Genomic DNA, 22223 nt, shown 5'->3' with positions numbered 1-22223 from the left:
TTCTTTTTCTTTGAAATCTGAAAATATGTTATCTCCACTAAATATTAACATATATTAACTGTATGTCAATTACCTGCCAATAAAGCTATAAAACAGAAAGATACTGAACCCAATAATAATTAAAATAAACTGATTAGAAACCTTTATTCTAAAGCCAGATGACTCTGAGGTTCATCTCCTTGTGAGCCTGAACAAGATACTTAACAAAGCCTTGTCTGAATCATCTTGTTAGTAATAGGATATAATAATTTCATATGCTGAATAATGACTTCATACCCCAAAACACCTATATTTTAATCCTTGAAACTTATTAACCCATGAATGTGTTAAGTTACATGATAAAGGGACATTATGGATATATTTATGTCAAGGATCATAACATGGATAAATTCTACTGTATTATTGCAGGTATGTTCAATGCAATCACCAAGGTTTTTGTGTGTTTGTTTGGGGGAAGGGGTTGTGGTTTTTTGTTGTTGTTGTTGTTGATACCAGTGATTGAACCCAAGGGTATTTAACCACTGAGCCACATCTCCAGCACTTGTTATATATAATTTTAAGACAGGATCACTCTTAGATGTTAGGATCTCCCTAAATTGCTGAGGCTGGCTATCATTGCAATCATTCCACCTCAGACTGCCCAGCCAACGGGATTATATGCATGGACCACTTTATCACGCTTTATTTAACTAACTTCTTTCCCCATCCACTCACATTGTCACCCCTTCCCAAATTCTGATAACAATTACTTATCATTAAGAGTGTGACTTTTTTTATATTACACATAAAAGTGAAACATGTGGCTTGATCTTGCTATGCCTGACTTATTTCACTTCACATGATTACCCCCAGGCTTTCATTGGTTTAACAGTGATGCCATAGTAAAAACTCACAAGACTGTTAAAATATACTGTGGCTAATGCAAGTGTTACAGTATGTGAATAGGAAGCGTGCATTTGTGGAAACTTAGGAAACTCTCTCCAGTGGGGTTGGATGTTCACTGAAGTTCAAAGAAATAGAGTGGTGAGAAGCAGGTCAGAGAAGACAAGCCTGTAGAGGAGGAGGAGGAAGAACCCCAAAGAGAAGATTTCCAGATGACAGCACAGCAGCAGCCAGACAGAGTGCACTTCTTCAGACAGGAATGAAGCAGATTTGGTATGCAGGTGGCACAGAGACAAATCCATTGTAAACTGGGGTGGTATCAAGATCCTTTGGGTCAACCACAGATTTCAGGCGAAAGTTCTGTAAAATGGTGGTCAAGAATATAAACAGTTCCATGCGGGCCAGACTTTCTCCTGCACAAATCCGTTTTCCTGAAATAATCAAAAGAGAGGGTAAATATTCTGTGCGGTTTATTTCTGATTGACACATGAAGAATACAGAGTCACTATGTGATGAACGATTGGGTGGATGGATGGATGGATGGATGGAAGGATGGATAGACAAAGAGTAAATATAGGGTTGGGTTGTAGCTTAGTGGTAGAACACTTGCCTAGCATATGTGAGGCACTGGATTTGATCCTCAGTGTGACATCAAATTAAATAAATAAAATAAAGATATTGTGTCCATCTAAAACTAAAAATGTTTTAGAGAGTAAATATAAAGGATGGCTCATTAAACAAATGGATGGAAACATCTGATATCCACCTAATAATTTATCAACACTCTTCATTCCATCAGTATTTATTGACCATCAGCTCTATGCTAAGAACTTCTTAACCATGTCCAAAGTAAGACTGTTCTTTTGACATTTCATGTTTCCATCAATCTTTTCCCAGAAACACATGCTGACTAATTGTATTCCTTGTTCCCAGTCTGAAGTTCCATGATCATTCCTCCCATTCGTCACATCTATCTAGTCTCATCAGCCTTAAACATACAATGCAATTTCAAGCTTTATCTCATGCTGTTCTTTTGACTAGGATGCACTTCATACTTCTCTCAAATCCTAGATTATTTTTCTTTTACATTTGTCATTTTTCTTTTACACGCTTTGTGATTCCTGCAGGCTGTGGATTCCTGTCCTCTTTGGTTTTACTCAGCACTGAAGCATAGTTAGTTTGAATCATTATTCTCTATTTTTCTAGCCTCCTAAATAGGAGTTCCATTAAGGTAGGGCTCAGTTCTTCTCATAATAGTATCTATAGTACCAGACCTAAAAGCAAGCCTGAAGAGTCAAAGAATAAATTTAGGCAATGATATGCCAGAGACTCAGCACACACTTCAGATATGAAGGGTCCTGTATTCCAAGGAGGATCTAGATGTAGGGAGACAAAGGTGGTCTGGTGTTCTTAAAGAATAATCTGCACTATTCCCAAGGTTTGCTGACCCTTATTTACCAGTCATAAGGCTCTGGTGTCCTTGATCAAGAGCAAATATCCTAGTCTCTGGTTTTTGTCTCTTAAAATGCCTTTACCTCTCTTCAGTCCTTTTTCTTGGCCTCTTATGAAGCAGCTCTAATGTTCTTTATTCTATTTGAACAGTAGTCAATTCATTTTATGCTTCACTGTGTGGTATGAGAGAAAAGGCTGGTGGCATGTTCTCCCTCTGCAATTATGAACAGACAAGCCTTTCTTCTCTCCCACAGGATTAGTCATATTGGATTACAACAATCTATCTCTTCATCTGCTTGACTAACTGGGTTGTGGGTTGCTTTGGGTGGCCCATTCTGTGCTCTAGATACTTACCATGCCAAGAGATCAGCAGAGGAATGAGAGGGCCCACATGGAAGATACTCACTAAAATTGTGTAGTTAGATATCTTTCAGAGGGCAAATGAGGACAGTGGAGATGAGTTGAATCTTCTAAGAAGAGTTCTTGGAGTACAGTGTTGTATTTTGAGGCATGACTCAATTTACTTTCTCTGTAGCTTTCTGACTTTGGAAGAACGAGGTCAATTTTCCCAACACCCCAGTAATTAGACACAGTTATGACTTTGTAGCCTGATCTTGGACAGTGCACGGGCACTGGGAGTGTTGCTCCTGACATGTGCAAAGAACATTTCTACCAGCCCCCAAATAAGCATTGTCAAGTTTAAGTGATCCCAAGTTTTTCTTCTCTGAATAAAAACCAATGGAAATAAATTTCTATTACCTGTCGAGAAAGGCATGAAGTAGTCACTCTTCTTGAATTTGCCACTCTTATCCAGGAAATGGCCAGGGTCAAACTTCTCTGGATTGGGGAATTCTTTGCTGTCATGCAGCACAGATGTCAGTGATGTAATTATGGTTGTACCCTGCAATGAACAGTCACAGATAAACCAAGTTGTAAAGAAGTCATGGAGCTAGAGGAAAGTTTGGACTTTACTTAGTCCAAATATTACGATAAGAAACCCTTGTCCAAAGAAGAGCAGTGATATTTCCAATTAGGCAACCAAGTAATAAATGCATGAGTTTAATTCCAGTGGCTACGACCTTGCTAAAGTGCCTCCAAAGCATTTGACGTAGTGAGAACTTGAGTACTTAAGTACCAAACCTTCTGTTCTCTTTATCATCAAACTTGGATGCTAGTGTCTGCCCCTACTCAATACTTATTTTATCACTTCAGTTTTCACACATCTTGTATAGGATTCTGCTTTAAAATGGGTCTTTGTCAGCTCTTGAAATGTCCAGGATATTGTTTATAAGACCTTTCTGGAATAATAAAATGTACACCAAAAACTAACTGAATATTTATCATTGTCACAAAATTTGATTCTCCATAGAAATGTGAAATGTTGAAGATCACAAATTAATGCTAAAGTTTTTTTTAATATTCCATTTTTGTTTTAAATAAGAATGTGAAAAATGTTTATTTTTTTCACATTTTTGGTACATTACAATTATACGTAATGGTAGGATTTTTTGTTTTACATTCATGCTTGCATATAATATAACACTATAATTTGGTCAGTATCATTCCCTAATCACCTTCTTCTTTCCTCACCTCCTAACTCCCCCTGGTCCCTTTTGTCTTCTCCACTGATCATTCTTTATGAATTTTTTCTAACTTCTACATGTAACAGTAAAAATATGTCCCTTGACTTTCTGAGTTTGACTAATTTGCTTAACATAACACTCTCATCCTGCATTATGCATATAACTATGTCATATCCAGGAAAAGTCCATCTCTTTTCCTGGATATGACATAGTTTCATTTTTTATGGTTGAACAAAACTCCGTTGTATATATACGTATACCACATTTTCTTTATTAATTTATCTGTTGATTGATATTCAAGATGGTTCCATATATAGACTGTAATGAATTATGCTGCTATGATCATGGCCATGGCAATGCATGTATCACATTAGTATGCTCACTTTAAGTCTTTAGGATAAATGCAGAGGAGTGGTATATTGGATCATATAATGGTTCCTGAAGATACAAATATTTCTTGAAGATAGAAGGATATATTTTCAAAAAAATTGTACTAGAGTGACTGGACACTTTTGAGAAACACATAGGCTTGGCATGATGGCATATACTTGTAGCCTCAACTGCAAAGGAGGCTAAGGCATCAGGATTGCATTGAACCCAAGACTTTGGAGCCAGCTTGTGAAACATAGAGAAATCTTGACTCAAGAAAAGGAAAGGAAAGGAATGAATTGCATGACCATTATTTCATACCACAAATAATTAACTTGAAATGAATCACCAATTTAAATGTAGGAGCTAAAACTATTAAAATTCTAGAAAAATATAAAGACAAATTATGCAATCTTGTACTAGTAAATATTTTTTACATAGGAAATAAAGCACAAATTATAAAATAAAATATTGAATTGAGTCTGTCAGTTTAGCATAAAGTTAAGAAATTATGCAATAATCTCAGTCTTAGGTATTTACTTAATAGAAAAGTAAATATAGTCCACCTCAACATTTTTACACAAATGTTCATATTATTTATATTTTAAAAGCCAAAAGCAAGAAAGAACCAAAAATTTCCATCTCACTCAGAGTAGAGAATAAATTCATGGTATTCTTTGTAATGGAAGGAATACTATTCAGTAATAAAGGGGAATGAACTACTAATACATGTAAATGAAAATGAATCTAAAACAGGTCCTGCTGCATTAAAAAAAGAAAGAAAGAAAGATACATTAAAATTAAAAAGAGAGATATATTAAAAAGACACATTAAAGGGAGACCAGTATAGTCTAGTGAGAGGATCAAGAGGAGGAGGAGTACAGGAGGACAAAAGAAGATACTGGGGAATGAAACTGATCAAATTATGTTATGTGCATTATGAATTGGCCACAATGAAATGTACTATTATTCTGTGTAATTATTATATGCCAATAAAAAATTTAAAAAAGAAACTTGGACCTATATAAAGAAGAGTGTTAGAGAAAGAATGAATGAAGGTAAAATGGGCAGAGATGAAAGACTTGATTCTGTCATATTCAATGCATTTTTTTGTTGTTTTCATATTCTGTCATATTGTTCTGTCATATTCTAGTGTATTTCTAGGGTAGTACTCTTTCACACAAGTGACACTTCTTTCACCCTCTTCCCTATGTATGCAACTGTGATCCGGATTCTGTATTTTGCTCACTAAGAAATAGGAACTCCTCAATAAAAAAAAAAGATGAATATTTTTGATGCAGTCATTATCATTGACTCTTCTACATCTCAGAGGAAGTCATCCTTCTCAGAATTGTTTCATCAACCATTTTATAATTGTGTGTGTGTGTGTGTGTGTGTGTTGAGGGGGGCAGTTTTACTGTGCCCACATTTCTGATTAAGTCCTTAAGTATGAATTGCAATTGCTCCATTGTCAGACTGATTAACATTTTAGAAAGGCATTATGATGTGTGCACTCTAGATATTTATGATACTTCCAATGGGGTAATGTAGGATAATATCATAGAATCAAATACATGGGTATTTTTAGAAAAATAAATGAATATTTCATACAAATATAAGGAGAATATAATAAAAGAGAATATAAATGATTCGTCCAAATTTAATTTAATTTTGGCCACTTAGTGAGACAGCACTTAAATGCATTCTTTTGTTTTCAGGGCTTTTGGTGGTGAACAATTTCTTTTTAAATTTGTACTTACTTGTGGTGCCTACATGTGTAATGACCAAATCAGGGTAAGTAGCATTTTCATCCCCTTATATTTTTCTTTGGTAACATTTGAACTGCTGTCTTCTGATATTTCAAAAAATACATAGTAAATGGCTATAAACAAATTAAATTAATTTAAATTTCTTATTTGCCCTAATCATATTATAAGCACTGAACAGGCATGAGTAGCTAGTAACTACTGTATTGGGCAACAGAGACATAGAACATTTCTGTCATTCAGCAAGTTCTTTGAACAGGGCGCAGACCAGTAATTAGTAAATCACAACCCATCCAAATCTAGTCTGTCATCTGTTCATGTATAGCCTTTTATCTAGTAACTTTTAAATTGAAAAATATATGTATTTTGTGACGTGCAAATTCTAAAACTCACTGTCCATCCATATTGGAATACACAGTTTTCATTCACTTACATATCATATATGAGGGCTTTTGTGTAACTATGGCAGAGACAAGAAGTGACAAGAGAGACCCTATTGCCAAAAAGACTAAAATATTTACTATCTAGACCATTACGGAAGAAGTTTGCCAAGTTATCTTAGACCATATGTCCACCTTGCTGAGTGGCTCAATCCTGTGATAGCAGAACTTATTTTTATAATTCACATGGGAGTCATTAAAATAAGCTATGCAGCATCTCAACTTCTGATTGTACCACGCAGAAAGGAGTAGCTCATTCCCTTTAGCACTGGGCCCTCTACATTCAACAGAGGCCAAGTATTCTTTGCTGAAAACAGAGTGACTGGAAAAAAGGAACCCTTGTCTGAAAACTGTCATCACCAGGTCAAGGCCCATTACTTCTCTCTAGAAGATCCTCCATTCCTTTTTCTCCAAAAGATGAAAAAAGTATTTCTAACCTACTAAAATCATAATTCTTTTTTGACCATTTAACACAATTTTTAGTTTTACAATATGTAAATTTCATTAGTAATATGTTCCAGCTTTAAGTGAAATGGAGTAGCTTGGAGCATACTGACCAAAAAGTCTAAATAAAGATAGAAACTTTATATTAGACTCACTGGAAAAGCTGCTCCGAGGTAAAAATTGGTTCAAGAATGCACAGCTGGAGGAACCTCAGAAGTTGGTTGAGAGCTTTGGTCAATTTTCAACTGTGTTAGTCAACAATTCTGAGTCAGGGTAAGAGGTGTTGTAGCATACTGACTATCTAGTGGAGCAGGGGTAGAAATCTTTCTCAAAGAAGATGAACATCATCAGAAACTGCAGCTTTTCTTATATGACTGTACTTAGAAAAATATTGTTAGGCATTCCAAAGACACAACTAAGAGGCCACAAAAACAAGAGGGTGGGGGATAGAAAGGCAATAAAAATAGTCACAAAGTAGGAAATATCATCTCCCTTATCTATGACACCAAGCTTCTCTTTGACAGAAATACAACAAAGAAATTTCAAGAAGAAAAATTGGAGAATAATCTGTCAAAAATGTGAATTAAAATACTCGGAAGTGATATTGGTGAAATTATATTGTTATATCATGTGTAGGCCTGAATATGTAACAACAAATCCCATCAATATGGACAAAAATAATGCAATAATAAAAATATGGGAAGAAACAAAAGTCTTTAACAAACTGAAACAGAAGATTAAGTTCTGCTATGTGTCTGTACATAAAATATGAATATTTAGTGGAGAAAGACCAAAAAATATGACCATCAACACATGATCAATGGATGCAGAGAATCCATTTGATAAACTTGTACATTACTGTCAAACATAAATGATATAAGAAAACACCAAACACAAATAAGAAAAAGGGAAACTTCTGCCAAAATGTGCATAAAACATTACACTCAGTAATATGATGTTAAATCTTCACCTCCTGTGAGAGTCCAAAAAATTAAAAGCTTGCTCAACACACCACTTCTATTCAACCCTGTGCTAGAAATTTCAGCCAGTACAATTATGTAAGAAGAAAAATTAAGCTCACTAGAATTGGATATAGTAATAAAACCAACACTAACCAGATAGCAAGGAAATGTACATAAGACATTGCAAATGAATCTAAACACAAATTATTATCAATGATTAACAAAGTTAATAAGAATTCTAGATATAAAGTCATCAAAGTAAAACTGTAACTATATGTTATTATGCCAAGAACAGCAAAATGGAAAAGGCATTATTTAAATTGTACAATTCATATTAGCTTTCAAAATGTTAATTACTTAATTAAAAATTCTTTCAAAAAGTGTGGAAACCACTCCAATGAAAATAAAATATTATTGAAAAAAAATAAACAAAATCCAAATGAGAACATACACAATGTGCAATAACTGAAATATTTCTACATATCAAGATGTCAATTCTTTCCAAGCTGATCTTTCGATTTCATATTATGCTGAAAAATATCCCATGAGAGTGTTTTAGAAAATTAACAGACTGATTCTGAAATTTGTTTGGAAATGTAAACAGCTGAGAGTAGACAAAGCAAACTGGAAGGAGCAGAAGAAATTGGGAGAGTTCACCCTGCTGGATGTCAGGAACAGTTAGGGAGCTTCATGACCTAATCTGACCCAGCAGTGAGTCCATCAAGGTGCTGCATGGGTGAGTTTTGTACTTCTCTCATCTTGTTCTGGCAGAGGATTGGGACCATTCTGCTAAGTTGGGAACTTCAAGAGCACTGAAGTGCAATGTGGGAGAAATCATACCTTGGGAATGAAATAGTTTCTGAATTTAATGCCACAGGTCACTGCATGGGGAAGATTGGTTGGCAGGAGGTCAATGTATCTCTGGATCTCATGCAGGACAGCCTCTGTATAAGGCATACTGCTCTTGTCCTGCATGCAGGGGCTGCGATGTCTGCCAATCACATGGTCAATCTCTTCCTGGACTTTAGCTGATAAGATACAAATGAGAACTTATGAAAAAGAGAAAAATAGTATAATTCTTAAATATTTTAGGGTTATATGAAGCATTAATGAGTATCCAGGAGGTACTAGAAACATGACTTATATGCAATAAATACTTCTGTACATAAGAAATGATCACCATGATACTATCTATATCTACTTATCAATATCTATCAACAAATACTGTTAAACATAGATAAATACATACATACATATACTATTAGTCATATGCATTTAAGACTCTCCTATAAGCTAGGTATTAAAATATATCTACAAACTTATATAAGCCTCACATATTAGCATATATATCAAATATAATTATAAATGATAAGTGTTTCAAAATATCAAGTCATCACATAACTAATTAAAGAATTGTCACTTCAGAAAGAAAAACAGAAAAAATATTAATTTTATACCAAAATAACATGACATTATAAAATTAAATTCTACTAATGGATCTATATGATTGCATGCCTACGCGTGAACGTGTGTGTTTTTTTGTGTATGAGTGCATGTGTGGTTTTCAGTGGAACCCTTTCCAATCTCTCATTCCTTAAAGATAGCCATTTTGAGTCATTCTAGAAATCTTCTGAATATTCCTATTCCTAAATAATTATCTATTTTCGTTTCTTGATTTATCCAATTTTAGAAAATTTCTAATGATTTCCTGGTAAGGAAGATTAAGTTCCATTCCTACTCCCTGTAAAATACACACCACAAATAAATGTGCACACCCACATGCCTGAAATTCTTACCCTCTCCACTGCTATATATCTTGATCACAATTTTTGATCTTATCAATGTACTGTGTTTACACCACTATGACCACACAAATAATGTTTAATGTTTCATTCATTGCATATGTTTAACTTATATTTGAACAACTTATGCCAATTCCTAATTTTCTGGTTATTATCTTATATATAAATGCTTAGATTGATGTTTCAAACTTCTAGAAATAATTTTCTAAATGTTTAAACTTTAGATTCTCTCTTTTATTTTCTTTATCTTTGATTACACCTGCTTTATACTTCATGTGGACAATTGGTTGTTTCCTAGGCCTAGTGTTCAGGACCCTCCCTCACTCCCTTAAACTCCCATCTTTATACATAAATTCTCTTGATTCCTGAAACCCCTGACTGGCTCTGCCTTGATTGCAAATATTTGGATGGAGCATATGCTCAGTATCTTCCTGTGAAAATGAAAAAGGGGAATAAATTTGTACCAAAGATGGATTTAAAAACATGGGGTTTTGTTGTTGTTGTTCTTTTGTGTTAGTATGGATTTTTCTTTTGGGTGGTGTTTTTTGGTTTGGTTTGGTTTGGTTTGTCCTGGGGATTGATCCAGAGGCCCTCTACCTCTGAGCTGTTGAGAGCCACAGCCGAAGGGGCCCCAGCAAACTTCCAGCTGCCGGCTGATGATTGGCTCACAGCAGAGCAGCAACATCTAGCTGATTGGCTCCTCTGCGGTGATGCTCATTGGGCTGTTTCCCTGCCCTTTCAGACCACGGAGCTGCTCATTGGGGGACTTTTTTGGCTCCGCCCACGTGACCCAGCCAATCCACCTCAAGAGCAGGAGGATTGTGGGAGGTGGAGAGAAGCTTGTGTGGGAGAGAGAGGCTTGTGGAAAGCTGGTGGTGGCAGTTGAGGCTCTGAGGGTTTTTCCTGAGAGGCTGTTTTGTTTGGCGTGTGTGGTTCTAAAAATAAAGTTAGTTTCTTTTGACAAGTGGCTCCTGATTGTGCCCAGCCAGACTGCAGCACTGAGCCATACCTAAAGCCTTTTGGTTTTATTTTGAGACAGACTGGCTCAGGCTAGTCTTGACTTCCACTCAGCTTCCTGCTTCAACCTCCCAATAGTTGGAATATAGTCTTGTGCCACCACACCCGGCTCTTACATTTTCTATTAACACACAAAATAATCGATGCTCTTTGGAACTCAGATGCCCTTCTGATTCATTCTTCTTAACATAAGACCTGGTATATTTCTAAAAGTTTATGTGATTTTTTTTAAACTTTATTTTGATGTTCTAAAATTGATTACAGGACCCCTTAGTTTCAGTTTTTCTAAAGAGTAAGCCTCTGTTCCTATGAGAGGAAAACAGTTAACTGCTCAAGGGGATGCAGAGGGTACCTGCACATAGAGGGACTCCTATTTTCTGCCTCAGTTTTCTCTAATTTGTTTGATATATGGTGCTTCTAAATGCTGAACCTTATGGATATTTTTAGGTACACAGATTGGCTTTTCCACAGTATTACAACTTCTTCTGACATACAGGCTACAGTTTGAAACTCTCTGCTAAGTTGTATTCCTTTCTTCCGCCCTCTGTGCTTTAGAAAATTGTTGAAGGTTTGTTGCCTGTTTCCTCTATTCCTCTTCTCACACTTTAGAAGAAGTAATTTGCATTTGTACTCTGGTGACACAGCACATTCAATAAGGAAACTTCTTTAAGAGAAATAAGGTGGAGGACACTAGCAGTGTCTTGCCAAGTTTCTATTGTAAAATTCACCCTGCTCACCATCTGCAGTCATACCTGTGACCTCTGGGTGCTTCAGAAGGAGCAGGAGTCCATATCTCAGAGTAGTGCTTGTTGTCTCTGTTCCAGCTCCAAACAGATCATTAACAGTGTTTATTAAGGCTTCAGTGGTAAATTCAGTCTGTGGATTGCCCTTTTCCTATAAATAATTCAATGCATTTATTTCACAATTAATTTATTTATAATAATTTACAATCATACGGTTATAAAATTAGGCCAACAGAGAATCAAAAGATTACAATATTATTAAAAGCTACTGTGTGATATGGTAAACTATAGATAAATTGACTAAATGTCTGTTTGCACCTTGTTGCCTAAAGATTCTATTCACCATCCTTTTTGCAACTAGGAAGGACATGTATCATATTTCTTATCAATAAAATACAAGGGAAAGTCTGTTGATGCAATTTCTCTTTCCTTCTTCCTACATAATATATATACATAAAATGATAGACCCATAGTGTAGGCCAGACAGAAATCATTTTGAGATTGCAAGATTTAATCATGAAGATAAAAGCTAGTATATTAAGTACAATGTGTTATTTCATTTTCTGTTGCTATAACAGATTGCCAGAAACTGTGTGATTTACAAAGAAAAGAGATTTATTCTGTCCTGGCACCTCTCAACACTGTTTCATTGAGAAACAACTTTCAACATAAGTTTTGGAGGGGACAAACCACATGCAACACATAACATATGGTGCAGGAAAATGGAAGGCACCTGAGTCTCTGATGTTTCTCGGCTATGGTACTAAACCTAGTCTAGCCCACCACAAGTCTTCCTTATATGTTAGATGACTAAATACAATTTTTAAATTTCTGGTAATTGGTTTTCCTTTATTTGTACATAAAGATGATAATAATTGATACAAATAGGTAAATTACGGCCACATCATAGTAGATAAAATTACATAAATCAAGAACATGCAATTTTCTTCTTCTGATAAAGAATTTACTTGGAATTAGGATTTCCCACACACTCATTAGGAACTGGAAAATATGCAAAAGATAATATGGCAGCACAGTCTAAAATAAACAAAAAGAGAATATATTTCGTATGTGAGGCAACAGATAACTTAGGAAAAAATTATAAGAATAAATTCACCAGGAAATTCACCCTATTCTTAAGATACAAATTGAAAAAGACACCACAAACACAAAGACAGAGTGTTTAGGTATTAACTGTTCATTGAGAATTAAGGGAAAGAGTAGAGATAATGCAGATTCTGAGGATAAGGGGCTGACTCAATAGAGCTCTCATACATTGGAAATTGAGAAATAGAAAGTACTCGATAAGAACAACTAATTTTGATTTTGGACTGAGGGTATTACTTGCCACAGAGTTGACATCAACAAAGGTTAACTTTAAATACTGAGTAAAGATTTGAAAATATAAAATAACCCTAACACATGAATTACATATATAAAATATGTATTTTTATAACAAGTTCATAGGTGAGAATTTATTTAATGGGGCTTATATAAGCTCCAGGTGGACTATAGGATGTTCAATAATATGTAAGCAACATTTAGAGAGACAGCTATCTCAACAGGCATATTTCCTGGATAAGGTAATATTGACTTTACCCAGTTTTCTAAGATTGCCCAAACAAAATTTCAAAGAAGACCCAAATAGGAATATATTGTGCAATAGGCAGTGAAACATTTAGTGTCATTAAAATAGAAGTACTGCAATTAAGGAAAATGGAAGACCAAAGGAACCCACAATAGAGTAGCAGCTCCCCAAGTATGAATTGAAACATCAGTTCTACAGAGAAAAACTGAGGTCGGAAGACTGTGGGAAATTTTCATTAAGGCAGCAGACAGGTGAATACCAAAAATATCAGGTGCTACAGTAGAAAGAGAATTAATAAAACAACAGACAGCCATACCATTCAGTGAGTGGTGGCTCAGTAGGGAAGATGAAGCTACTTTCCCATTAGATAAATGAATATCTGCTACTAAGTTTAAGAAAAGCAGACACAATTGTCCAACAAAGTCACATTTGATCAGAAAATAAGCTCAGATGACATGATCCTATACTTAGAAGTACCCCTCCCTAAGGCGAGGCATGGTGCTGCTGCACACCTGTAATCCCAGCAGCTCTGCAGGCTGAAACAGGAGGATCACCAGTTCAAAGCCAGCCTCAGCAAAAGCAAGGCACTAAGCAACTCAGTGAGACCTTGTCTCTAACTAAAATACAAAATGTGGCTTAGTGGTCAAGTTCCCCTAAGTTCAATCCCAGATATGTAGAACTAATTTTTTAAAAATCGTGAATATAGCAGGATACAAGATCAACATACAAAAATCAATTGCTTTCCTGTATTCCAATAATGAATCTTCTGAGAAAGCATTCAGGAAAACAATTCCATTCAAAATAGCCTCAAAATGGCAACATTACTAGGAATGAATCTAACCAAGAAAGTGCAGATATCTACACTGAAAATCATAGAATACCAAAGAAAGAAATAGAAGAGAATCAAAGAAGATGGGAAAATCACACATGTTTCTGAATAGGCAGAATTAATATTAATATAATGGCGATAATACCAAAATCACCTATAGATTTAATGCAATCCTCATCAAGATACAAATGATATTCTTCACAAAAATAGGAAAATCAGCCCTAAAAATTTATACAGAGAAACCAAAGACCCAGAATATCCAAAGCAATACTGAGGAATAAGAACAATTCTGGAAGCATCTCAATACCTGATCTGAAATTATACTACAGAGTTTTAGTAATGAAATAGCATAGTACTGGCAAAAAAAAAATAACAGAGTAAAAGACACAAGATGTTTTGCCTCACTTTGTGTCCAGGGATGTGGAATCAGCAAACACAGATTGAACCTCTGTGACAATGAGCCAAAATAAATGTTTCCTCTTCTATGTTGTTCTTGTCAGATCTGGGGTCACAACAAAGAAAAAGTTGACTAAAAGAAAAAAATGGTATTGGAAGTGGGGCCATTGCTGTGTCTAACCTTTCCATGTGGTTAATAAATCTTCGGGATTCATTTGATGAAGGAGGAATTTTGAAGTTTAGAGATGCAAGCTGCAAAAGCGTTAGAATGTTGTAAGTGGAGCTTAAAGAGTGATTCTGGTGGACACTCAGGAAACCAGAAGGCTGACACAACTGTGGACAGTTAAGACTGGGCTCACTTGGTTTCAAACAAGGGGACTCTTGGAAATTGAACTGGAGGGCATTCATGTTATGTTGCAGCATGTTCTACATTTTTCCAGTACCCTGAGACTATCTGTGAGGCTGAATTTAATAGTGCTAGACTAATTAATCTGGCAGAAGAAATTTCAAGGCAATACAGCATTCAGCCTGTGTCATAGATCTTTCTAGTGACTTTTAGCCAACTGTACTGTGATAACCAGAGGCAGAAATAAAAGTAGAAAGATTTGAAAAATTGATGTTTGGCCATAAAATCCAAGTAAAACTGGGATACAGAATTTGTGGTTGTTAAAAACATTACAGCTACTAAATAATGTTATACTTTAAAAAGGGACAATAGGAAAGATGGTTGGAGGGCCTCTCAGGAATTGGCAAGACCACATCCATCTCAGACTAAAGGCTATAAAACTAAAAAATCATTTGAGAGGAGACCATGGCAGCACCATGCTTGCATAAAGATATTTTATGGAATATCTGGAAAGATGTTTCAATATGCAGAATGATGCAGATAGAGAGACTGCTGTATCCATGGTCCCTGGAAGCTTGGCTGCTGCTCCAGATGTTGGCATATCCTGGTGTCAATCAATAGAGATGCAACATGCCAGAATCTCTGGAATCCTAGGAAAGCAGTTCTTAGACAAGAGTTTATAAACCATGGATGAATACATTAAAAAATCTGAAATAGCCCAAATACCTAATAATGCATCTCCAAGCTTTAGAAAATTTATAACAACCTAATCTCAAATATTATAGAAAGAATGAAATAATTAAGATGCAAGCTGAAGAGAACAAAAAAGTACAAAGGATCAATGAAACAAAGACTTGGTTCTTTGAAAGGATCGAACAAGACTGATAAAATAGCCAAACTAAACAAAAGAGAGAAGATATAATTTAACAAAATCAGACATGAAAAAGGAGGTAGTTCCAGAGAATCTCTGAAATCCAGAGGATTATTTTGGACTGCCTTTAAAACTTCTATTCCAATAAATTGGAAAATCTAGATGAAATGGACAAATTTATATCCAGATGCTACCTGCAATAATTGAACCAAGACATAGAAAACTTAATCATACCAATTACAAACAACAAGACTGAAGCAGTGCTAAAAAATCTTCCAGGAAAAAAAACAGAACAGATAGGTTCTCATCTGAATTCTATCGGGCCTTTAAAGAAGAACAAGAGCTGCTCTTCTTCTGCACATGATTCCATGAAATAGAAAGTGTGAATGGGAGGGGGGTAAGTCATAATTAATTTTATGAAATCTATATCACTGTGACCCTCCAAACAGGTAAAAACACATCATGGAAAGAAAACTAGAAACCAATAAATAAAACACAAATGAATAAATTTTTAGTAAAATATTGGCAAATCATGTTTGAAAGCACAATAAGATTATACATGTGAAAAGAACATATTTTAAAAATTGTACATGATGATCAAATTTGTTTCATTCCAGGGATTCAAGAATGGGTGGATCAATACCTACAAATCAGTAAACATAATCCATTACATAAGTAGAATCAAGGAATCATAATCACATGGCATTCTCAATAAATCCAGGAAAAGTTAGTGGCAAAATCTATCACCTATTCATGTTAAAAAAAATGATGAAGAAAGTAAGAATAGTAAGAACTTCCCTAAATATCATAAGACAAGTTGAAACTCAAGCCATCATATAGTGAATGGGAAAAAAACTGAAAACATTTTTCTCCACACTCAGGAAAAAGACAAGGATGTCCACTGTCACTTCTTCTACTTAAAAAAGTACTTGATATTTTAGTCAGAGCAATTAGGCAGGAGAAAAAAAATAAACATGATACAAATAGGAAAGAAAGAAGTCAAATATCACTGTTCGCAAATGATATGAGTCTGTATTTGGAAAACCCAAAATAACTTCACCAGAAGATTTCCAGGGTTGTTTCAGAAAACCAGTTAAGAAAAGTAGTGGGCTATAAGATCAAAATATTAAAAATAATCAATAACTGTTACATACAACAATAATGAATCCACTAAAAAACAAATCAAGACCACAATTTCATTCATAATAGCCTTAAAAAACCCAAATCCTAAAATCTAACTGAGGAGATGAAAAATCTATGATTAAAATCAGAAAACAATGAAGAAAGAAACTGAAGAAGACCTAGGAGGAAGAGAAGAAGACTTCCCATGTTCTTGAATAGAAAGAGCTAACGTTATCAAAATGAACATATTACCACAGCAATCTATAGATTCAATGAAATCCTGATCAAGATGACAATGCCATTCTTCACAGAACTGGAAGAAAAGGTCCTAAAATTCATTTGGAAAAATAAAAGACCCAGAATAGCTTAAGCAATATGGAGCAGTAAGAGCAATGCCAGAGGCATCACAGTACATAATCTCAAATTATATTATAGTGCTCTGGCAACAAAGACTACCTGATTCTTTCATGTAGATTAATGGGAACGAAATCATAAAGATAAACCCACATGGATACAGTGATCTAATCCTTGACAAGGGCGCCAAACATATACATTGAAGAAAAGTCATATTTGTTCCGTTTTGTTTTGTTTAAACAAGTGGCACTGAGAAAACTGGATGTCCATATGTAAATGAAGAAAACTACATTCCTCCCTCTCACCCTTCTCATAATCAACTCAAAGTAGATCAAAGACCTAGGAATTAGATAAGAAACACGGCAATTGCTGGGGAAAAAACTGAAGGGCAACACTCCAAATGATAGATATAAGCATTGGCTTCTATAATAAGACTCCTAAAAATCAGGAAATAAAATCAAAAATAAATAAATGAGAGGGCATCAAAGGAAATAAGTAAGAGGATGAAGAGACAACCAACAAAATGGGAAAGAAAACTTTGCTAGCTATTCTTCTGGTAGAGGATTAATAAGCAGAATACACAGACCTCAAAAAACAACACCAAAAAACCCACAAATAACTTAAATAATAAGTGCACAAATGAACTAAAAACACACTTCTCAAAAGAAGAAATATGAACAGTCAACAAATATATGAAAAAAATAGTCAACAGTGTTAGCAATTAGGGAAATTCAAAGCAATGAGATTTCATCTTATTCCAATTAGTATGGCGGTCATCAAGAACACAAACTATAATTAATGCCTAAGATGATGTGGAGGAAAAAAAACACTTTTACACGGTTGGTGGAGTTGAAAATTAATACAAGCACTATGTAAATCATTATGAAGGTTCCTCAAATACTAATACTGGAACCATCGTATGACCCAGCTATACCAACCCTCAGTAATTATCCTAAAGTATTAAATAAGGAAAAGAAAGTTGGGGAAATCATAAAAGATCAATGGTAAATCAGTAGAGTAGAAAAAAGGGAACAGGAAAAATGAGGAGGTGAGAGAAAGGGCAAATACTGGGAAATAATATTGGCTAAATGACATTGTTATATTGTGTGCATGTATGAATATGTAACAACAAATCCTGAAATTATGTACAACTACAATGCAGCAATTAAAAATATATGGAAAAAAAACAATAATTTTAAGGAAAAACACTTTATACTGTTGGTAGGATTCTAAATCAGTACAATCACTATAAAAATTAGTCTGAATATTTCTTAAAAAAGTAAAAATGGAACCACAAAATGACCAAGTTATACCACTCCTGGTTATTTATCCAAAATAATTAAAGTCACATACTCTAGTAATATATGCAGCACAGTTCACAATAGCCAAGTTATGAAACCTTCAACAGATAGAGAAATTACAATAACATGGTATGTAACATACAGTGAAGTTTTACTGAATCTTAAAAATGAAATATAATTTCTAAGGAAACTGATGGAACTGGAGAAGATAATAGAAGATAATTCTAAGTGTGATAAACCAGACTCAGAAAGTGAAGGGTCATGGGTTGGGGATATATCTCAGCTGGTAGAGTGCTTGTCTCACATGCACAACGTCCAGTGCCACACACACACACACAAAAAAAAGAAATTCAAGGGTCACATGTTTTCTCTCATATGTGGCATCTAGAGAAAAAATAAAGTAAAGGGACCTCATCAAAATGGAAAAACAACAAGAACAATAGAGAAGGGGAATAGGGAAGGGAGAAAAGGAAGGAAATGGGAATTTGGGGGGAAAAACTGACAAATTTGTTCTGTGTGCATATAGAACTATATCACAATATATCCCACTATTATGAATAATTTTAATGTATTAATAAAAACCTTTTTCTAAAAAAAAAAGATGACAGTACAGGAGTAATGACTCAAAAAGATAGTGGAGTAGGAAGTTCCAGGTATAAGCCCTTTCAGAGAAAACCCTATTAACCTAATATAAACTCTCTGAAGCAACTGTTTGGGAACTCTGGAATCTAGTTGAAAAAATTGTATCCAGGAAAAATATTTGATAAAGAAAAGTTTTCATAAATCTCAGTGTCTTATGTACCAGCTACTATTCCCCATAAATCAGGACCTACTGCAGACAGCTGTGAGGACAGTGATCTACATTCCTGTTGCACTTCCCTGGTCTTAGAATGGGCAACAGGAATCCTGTCCTATAAAATCAGTGTTTGATGTTTTGGTCACTTGGTCTTGATCACTGAGGAACCATTACACATGCAGGCCACTGGATAATTGCCCATTCTCCTGTATACTGAGTACAAACAATAATTTCAATTTACATTTTGTGGCTCCAATTTTATATTTTGCAGCTTGTTTACAACCATTCCCTTTTCATCTGAGATGTGAATTTTGTCTTTCCTCGGGTAGATTGTTAGTATCTATAGAACAGGATCCATGTATTCCAGCTGTTTAACAATTCAATTTCTATGATAATTCATGCAAAACCATAAAGGCAATATGTGCTTCAAAGGCCTGTCAAGAATGTCTTGCCTCACCACTTAACTATCACTAGTAATTATAGAATTAATCAGTGAATCACAAAATGCTGATGCAATTAGATAACTGAGTTGTCATTCATGTTCTACCTCTTCCATTTTAATCAGGAAGCAGTCGATGAAGTCCCGAGGATTGTTCATATCCAGGGATTCTTGATGTTCTTTTATTTTCTCCAAAAAATACTGTTTCAAATCATTAACATTCTTAAAAAGTTTTTTATGACTTCCTGAGAAAATATTAATGAGAACAGGAAAATTGTTGCAGACCTGCAAAATAAAAATAGGTATTAACTAAAAGCAAGTAATAAAGACACATAAATATTATGCCTAGTCCATCATTGAAACTATAGCTTTAAAAACAAATGATGTCCACCTTAAAAGAGAAGGTTTTACTGTACGTATATAATAATTCCCAAGCTTATAGAAAAATTTGATGGAGAGAACTATGACCAGAGGATTAGAAATGATAACCCTTTTCTATACTCAAACATCATCTTTAGAGATAAGATAAGGGTTCCACTACAGCCTGGAATTCCGGGGCAGAGCCCACCCATTCATCCCACACCTGCAGCATGGAGTTCAGGGACACAGCCACCCCCCCCCCACACACACACACACATGAGTGTCACCCCGTGCTGGGGTTCCTTATTCACCAAAGTGTGGCCCCACAGCCCAACATCAGGAAACATACAGGCTTGAGGCTGCCACCACCCCAAAGCTGGGATATCACCACTTCTATCAAGAGACAACAATAAGGACTTGGTAAGATATCACCAACATCCCTGTGGCCTGGCTGCACCAGAGGTTTCTCTACTAGGGGTGCTAGCAGTTATTCTGTTGCTAAGGTAACAGGGAGTCTTGCATAGGGTTGTCTATCTCTTGTTTCTCCTACTAACAGCCAACTTCCTATTTATCCTCTCACTAGTCATATAATCCAATACATCCATATTCTCACATCCTACCTCATAAACATCTCAGCCAATCCCCCAGTACCCCTTCCACCATCAGAAACTGTAAACCATTATGCAAACCTATTGACTATACGGTTGAAGATAACCAAACTCATCATTTCTATTTATAGTGACAAAACTGTAAATGTAAAAATAGGAGCTAACTGATATATGGCTGCACATTGGGTACATTGAGTGCTATAATATTGATCTCTCCCTTAAAAGTGAAGCACTAGTAATCTGTAGGCACACTATAACACAGTAAGGCAGAAGTTGTAATACCTCAGATCTACACTGCAAGAGAGAAAGACACATAGACATCATGAAAAAACAAGGGAGAAAAGTGCCCCAAACAAACCAAGAAACTACAACAACAGAATCCATATATAGTCAAGTAAGTGAAATGTCAGAAAAGGAGTTCATAATACACATAATTAAAATGATTTGGGAATTAAAAAACAACCTAAGTGAGCAGATACAGGCAAAAATCAATCACTCCAACAAAGAGATAAGAGAACAAATTCAGATGCCCATCAATCACACCAAAAAAGAGATAAAAGAGCAAATACAGGTTGAAAGAGATTACTTCAAGAAAGAGATAGAGATACTGAAAAAAAAAAAACATAGAAATCCTCGAAATGAAAGGAACAATAAGCCAATTAAAAACTTCAATTGATAGCATCACCAACAGACTAGACCACTTGGAAGACAAGACCTCAGATAATGAAGACAAAATATACAATCTTGAAAATAAAGTTGGCCTCACAGTGAAGATGGTAAGAAAACATCAACAGAATATCCGAGAATTATGGGATACTAACAAAAGACCAAATTTAAGATTTATTGGGATAAAGGAAGGTTCAGAGATTCAAACCAAAGGAATGCACAATCTCTTCAATGAATTAATATCAGAAAATTTCCCAAGCATGAAGAATGAATTGGAAAATCAAATACAAGAGGCCTATAGGACACCAAATGTACAAAATTACAACATATCTACACCAAGACACATTATAATGAAAATGCCTAGCATACAGAATAAGGATAGAATTTTAAAAGCCACAAGAGCAAAAATCAGATTACCTATAAGAGAAGATCCATTCGAATCTCTGCAGATTTTTCAACCCAGACTCTAAAAGCTAGAAGATCCTGGAAAAATATATACCAAGCTCTAAAAGATAATGGAAGCCAACCAAGAATCTTATATGCAGCAAAATTAAGCTTCAAATTTGAAGATGAAATAAAAACCTTCCATGATAAATAAAAGCTAAAAGAATTTACAGCAAGAAAGCCTGCACTAGAGAGCATTCTTGGCAAAATATTCAATGAGAAGAAAATGAAAAACAACAATGAAAATCTGCAAAGGGAAGGACTACAATAAAAGAAAAGCCAACCAAATGAGAAACCAAGTAAAGCTAAATACCAAAAATAAACAAAAATGACCAAAAATACAAATAATATCTCAACAATAACCCTAAATGGCTTAAACTCACCAATCAAGAGACATAGGCTGGTAGATTGGATACAAAAAAAAAACAACATGCTGCCTTCAAGAGACTCATCTCATAGGAAAAAACACCCACAGACTGAAGGTAAAAGGTTGGGATAAAATATACCATTCACATGGCCTATGTAGGCAAGCAGGGGTTTTCATCTTCATATAAAATAAAGCAGACTTCAAGCCAAGGTTAATCAAAAGGGATAAAAATGAACGTTTCATACTGCTTAAGGGAACCATACATCAACAGGACAT

The 22223-nt window shown here is 35.1% G+C and overlaps 1 protein-coding gene across 2 annotated transcripts in view; it reads right to left on the bottom strand.

The window, feature by feature from the left end:
* Nucleotides 1-1131: 1131 nt before the first annotated feature.
* Nucleotides 1132-22223, bottom strand: part of LOC114088563 (cytochrome P450 2C18-like) — a 36230-nt gene continuing 15138 nt past the window's right edge. The window contains exons 5-9 of one of the 2 annotated variants that reach the window (XM_027930207.2): nt 19611-19787; nt 11470-11611; nt 8739-8926; nt 3094-3235; nt 1132-1313 (exon numbers count right to left, since the gene is read on the bottom strand). In XM_027930207.2, coding sequence (XP_027786008.2) covers nt 1132-1313; nt 3094-3235; nt 8739-8926; nt 11470-11611; nt 19611-19787 — 831 coding nt within the window. The remainder of the gene's footprint in view (nt 1314-3093; nt 3236-8738; nt 8927-11469; nt 11612-19610; nt 19788-22223) is intronic. The other variant, XM_027930208.2, reaches the window with a different exon arrangement.

Source organism: Marmota flaviventris, chromosome 4 (genome assembly GCF_047511675.1).
Source record: "Marmota flaviventris isolate mMarFla1 chromosome 4, mMarFla1.hap1, whole genome shotgun sequence".
NCBI lineage: Eukaryota > Metazoa > Chordata > Mammalia > Rodentia > Sciuridae > Marmota > Marmota flaviventris.
Note: the sequence above shows the minus strand (reverse complement) of the source record. Positions and strands in the feature narration are given on the sequence as shown.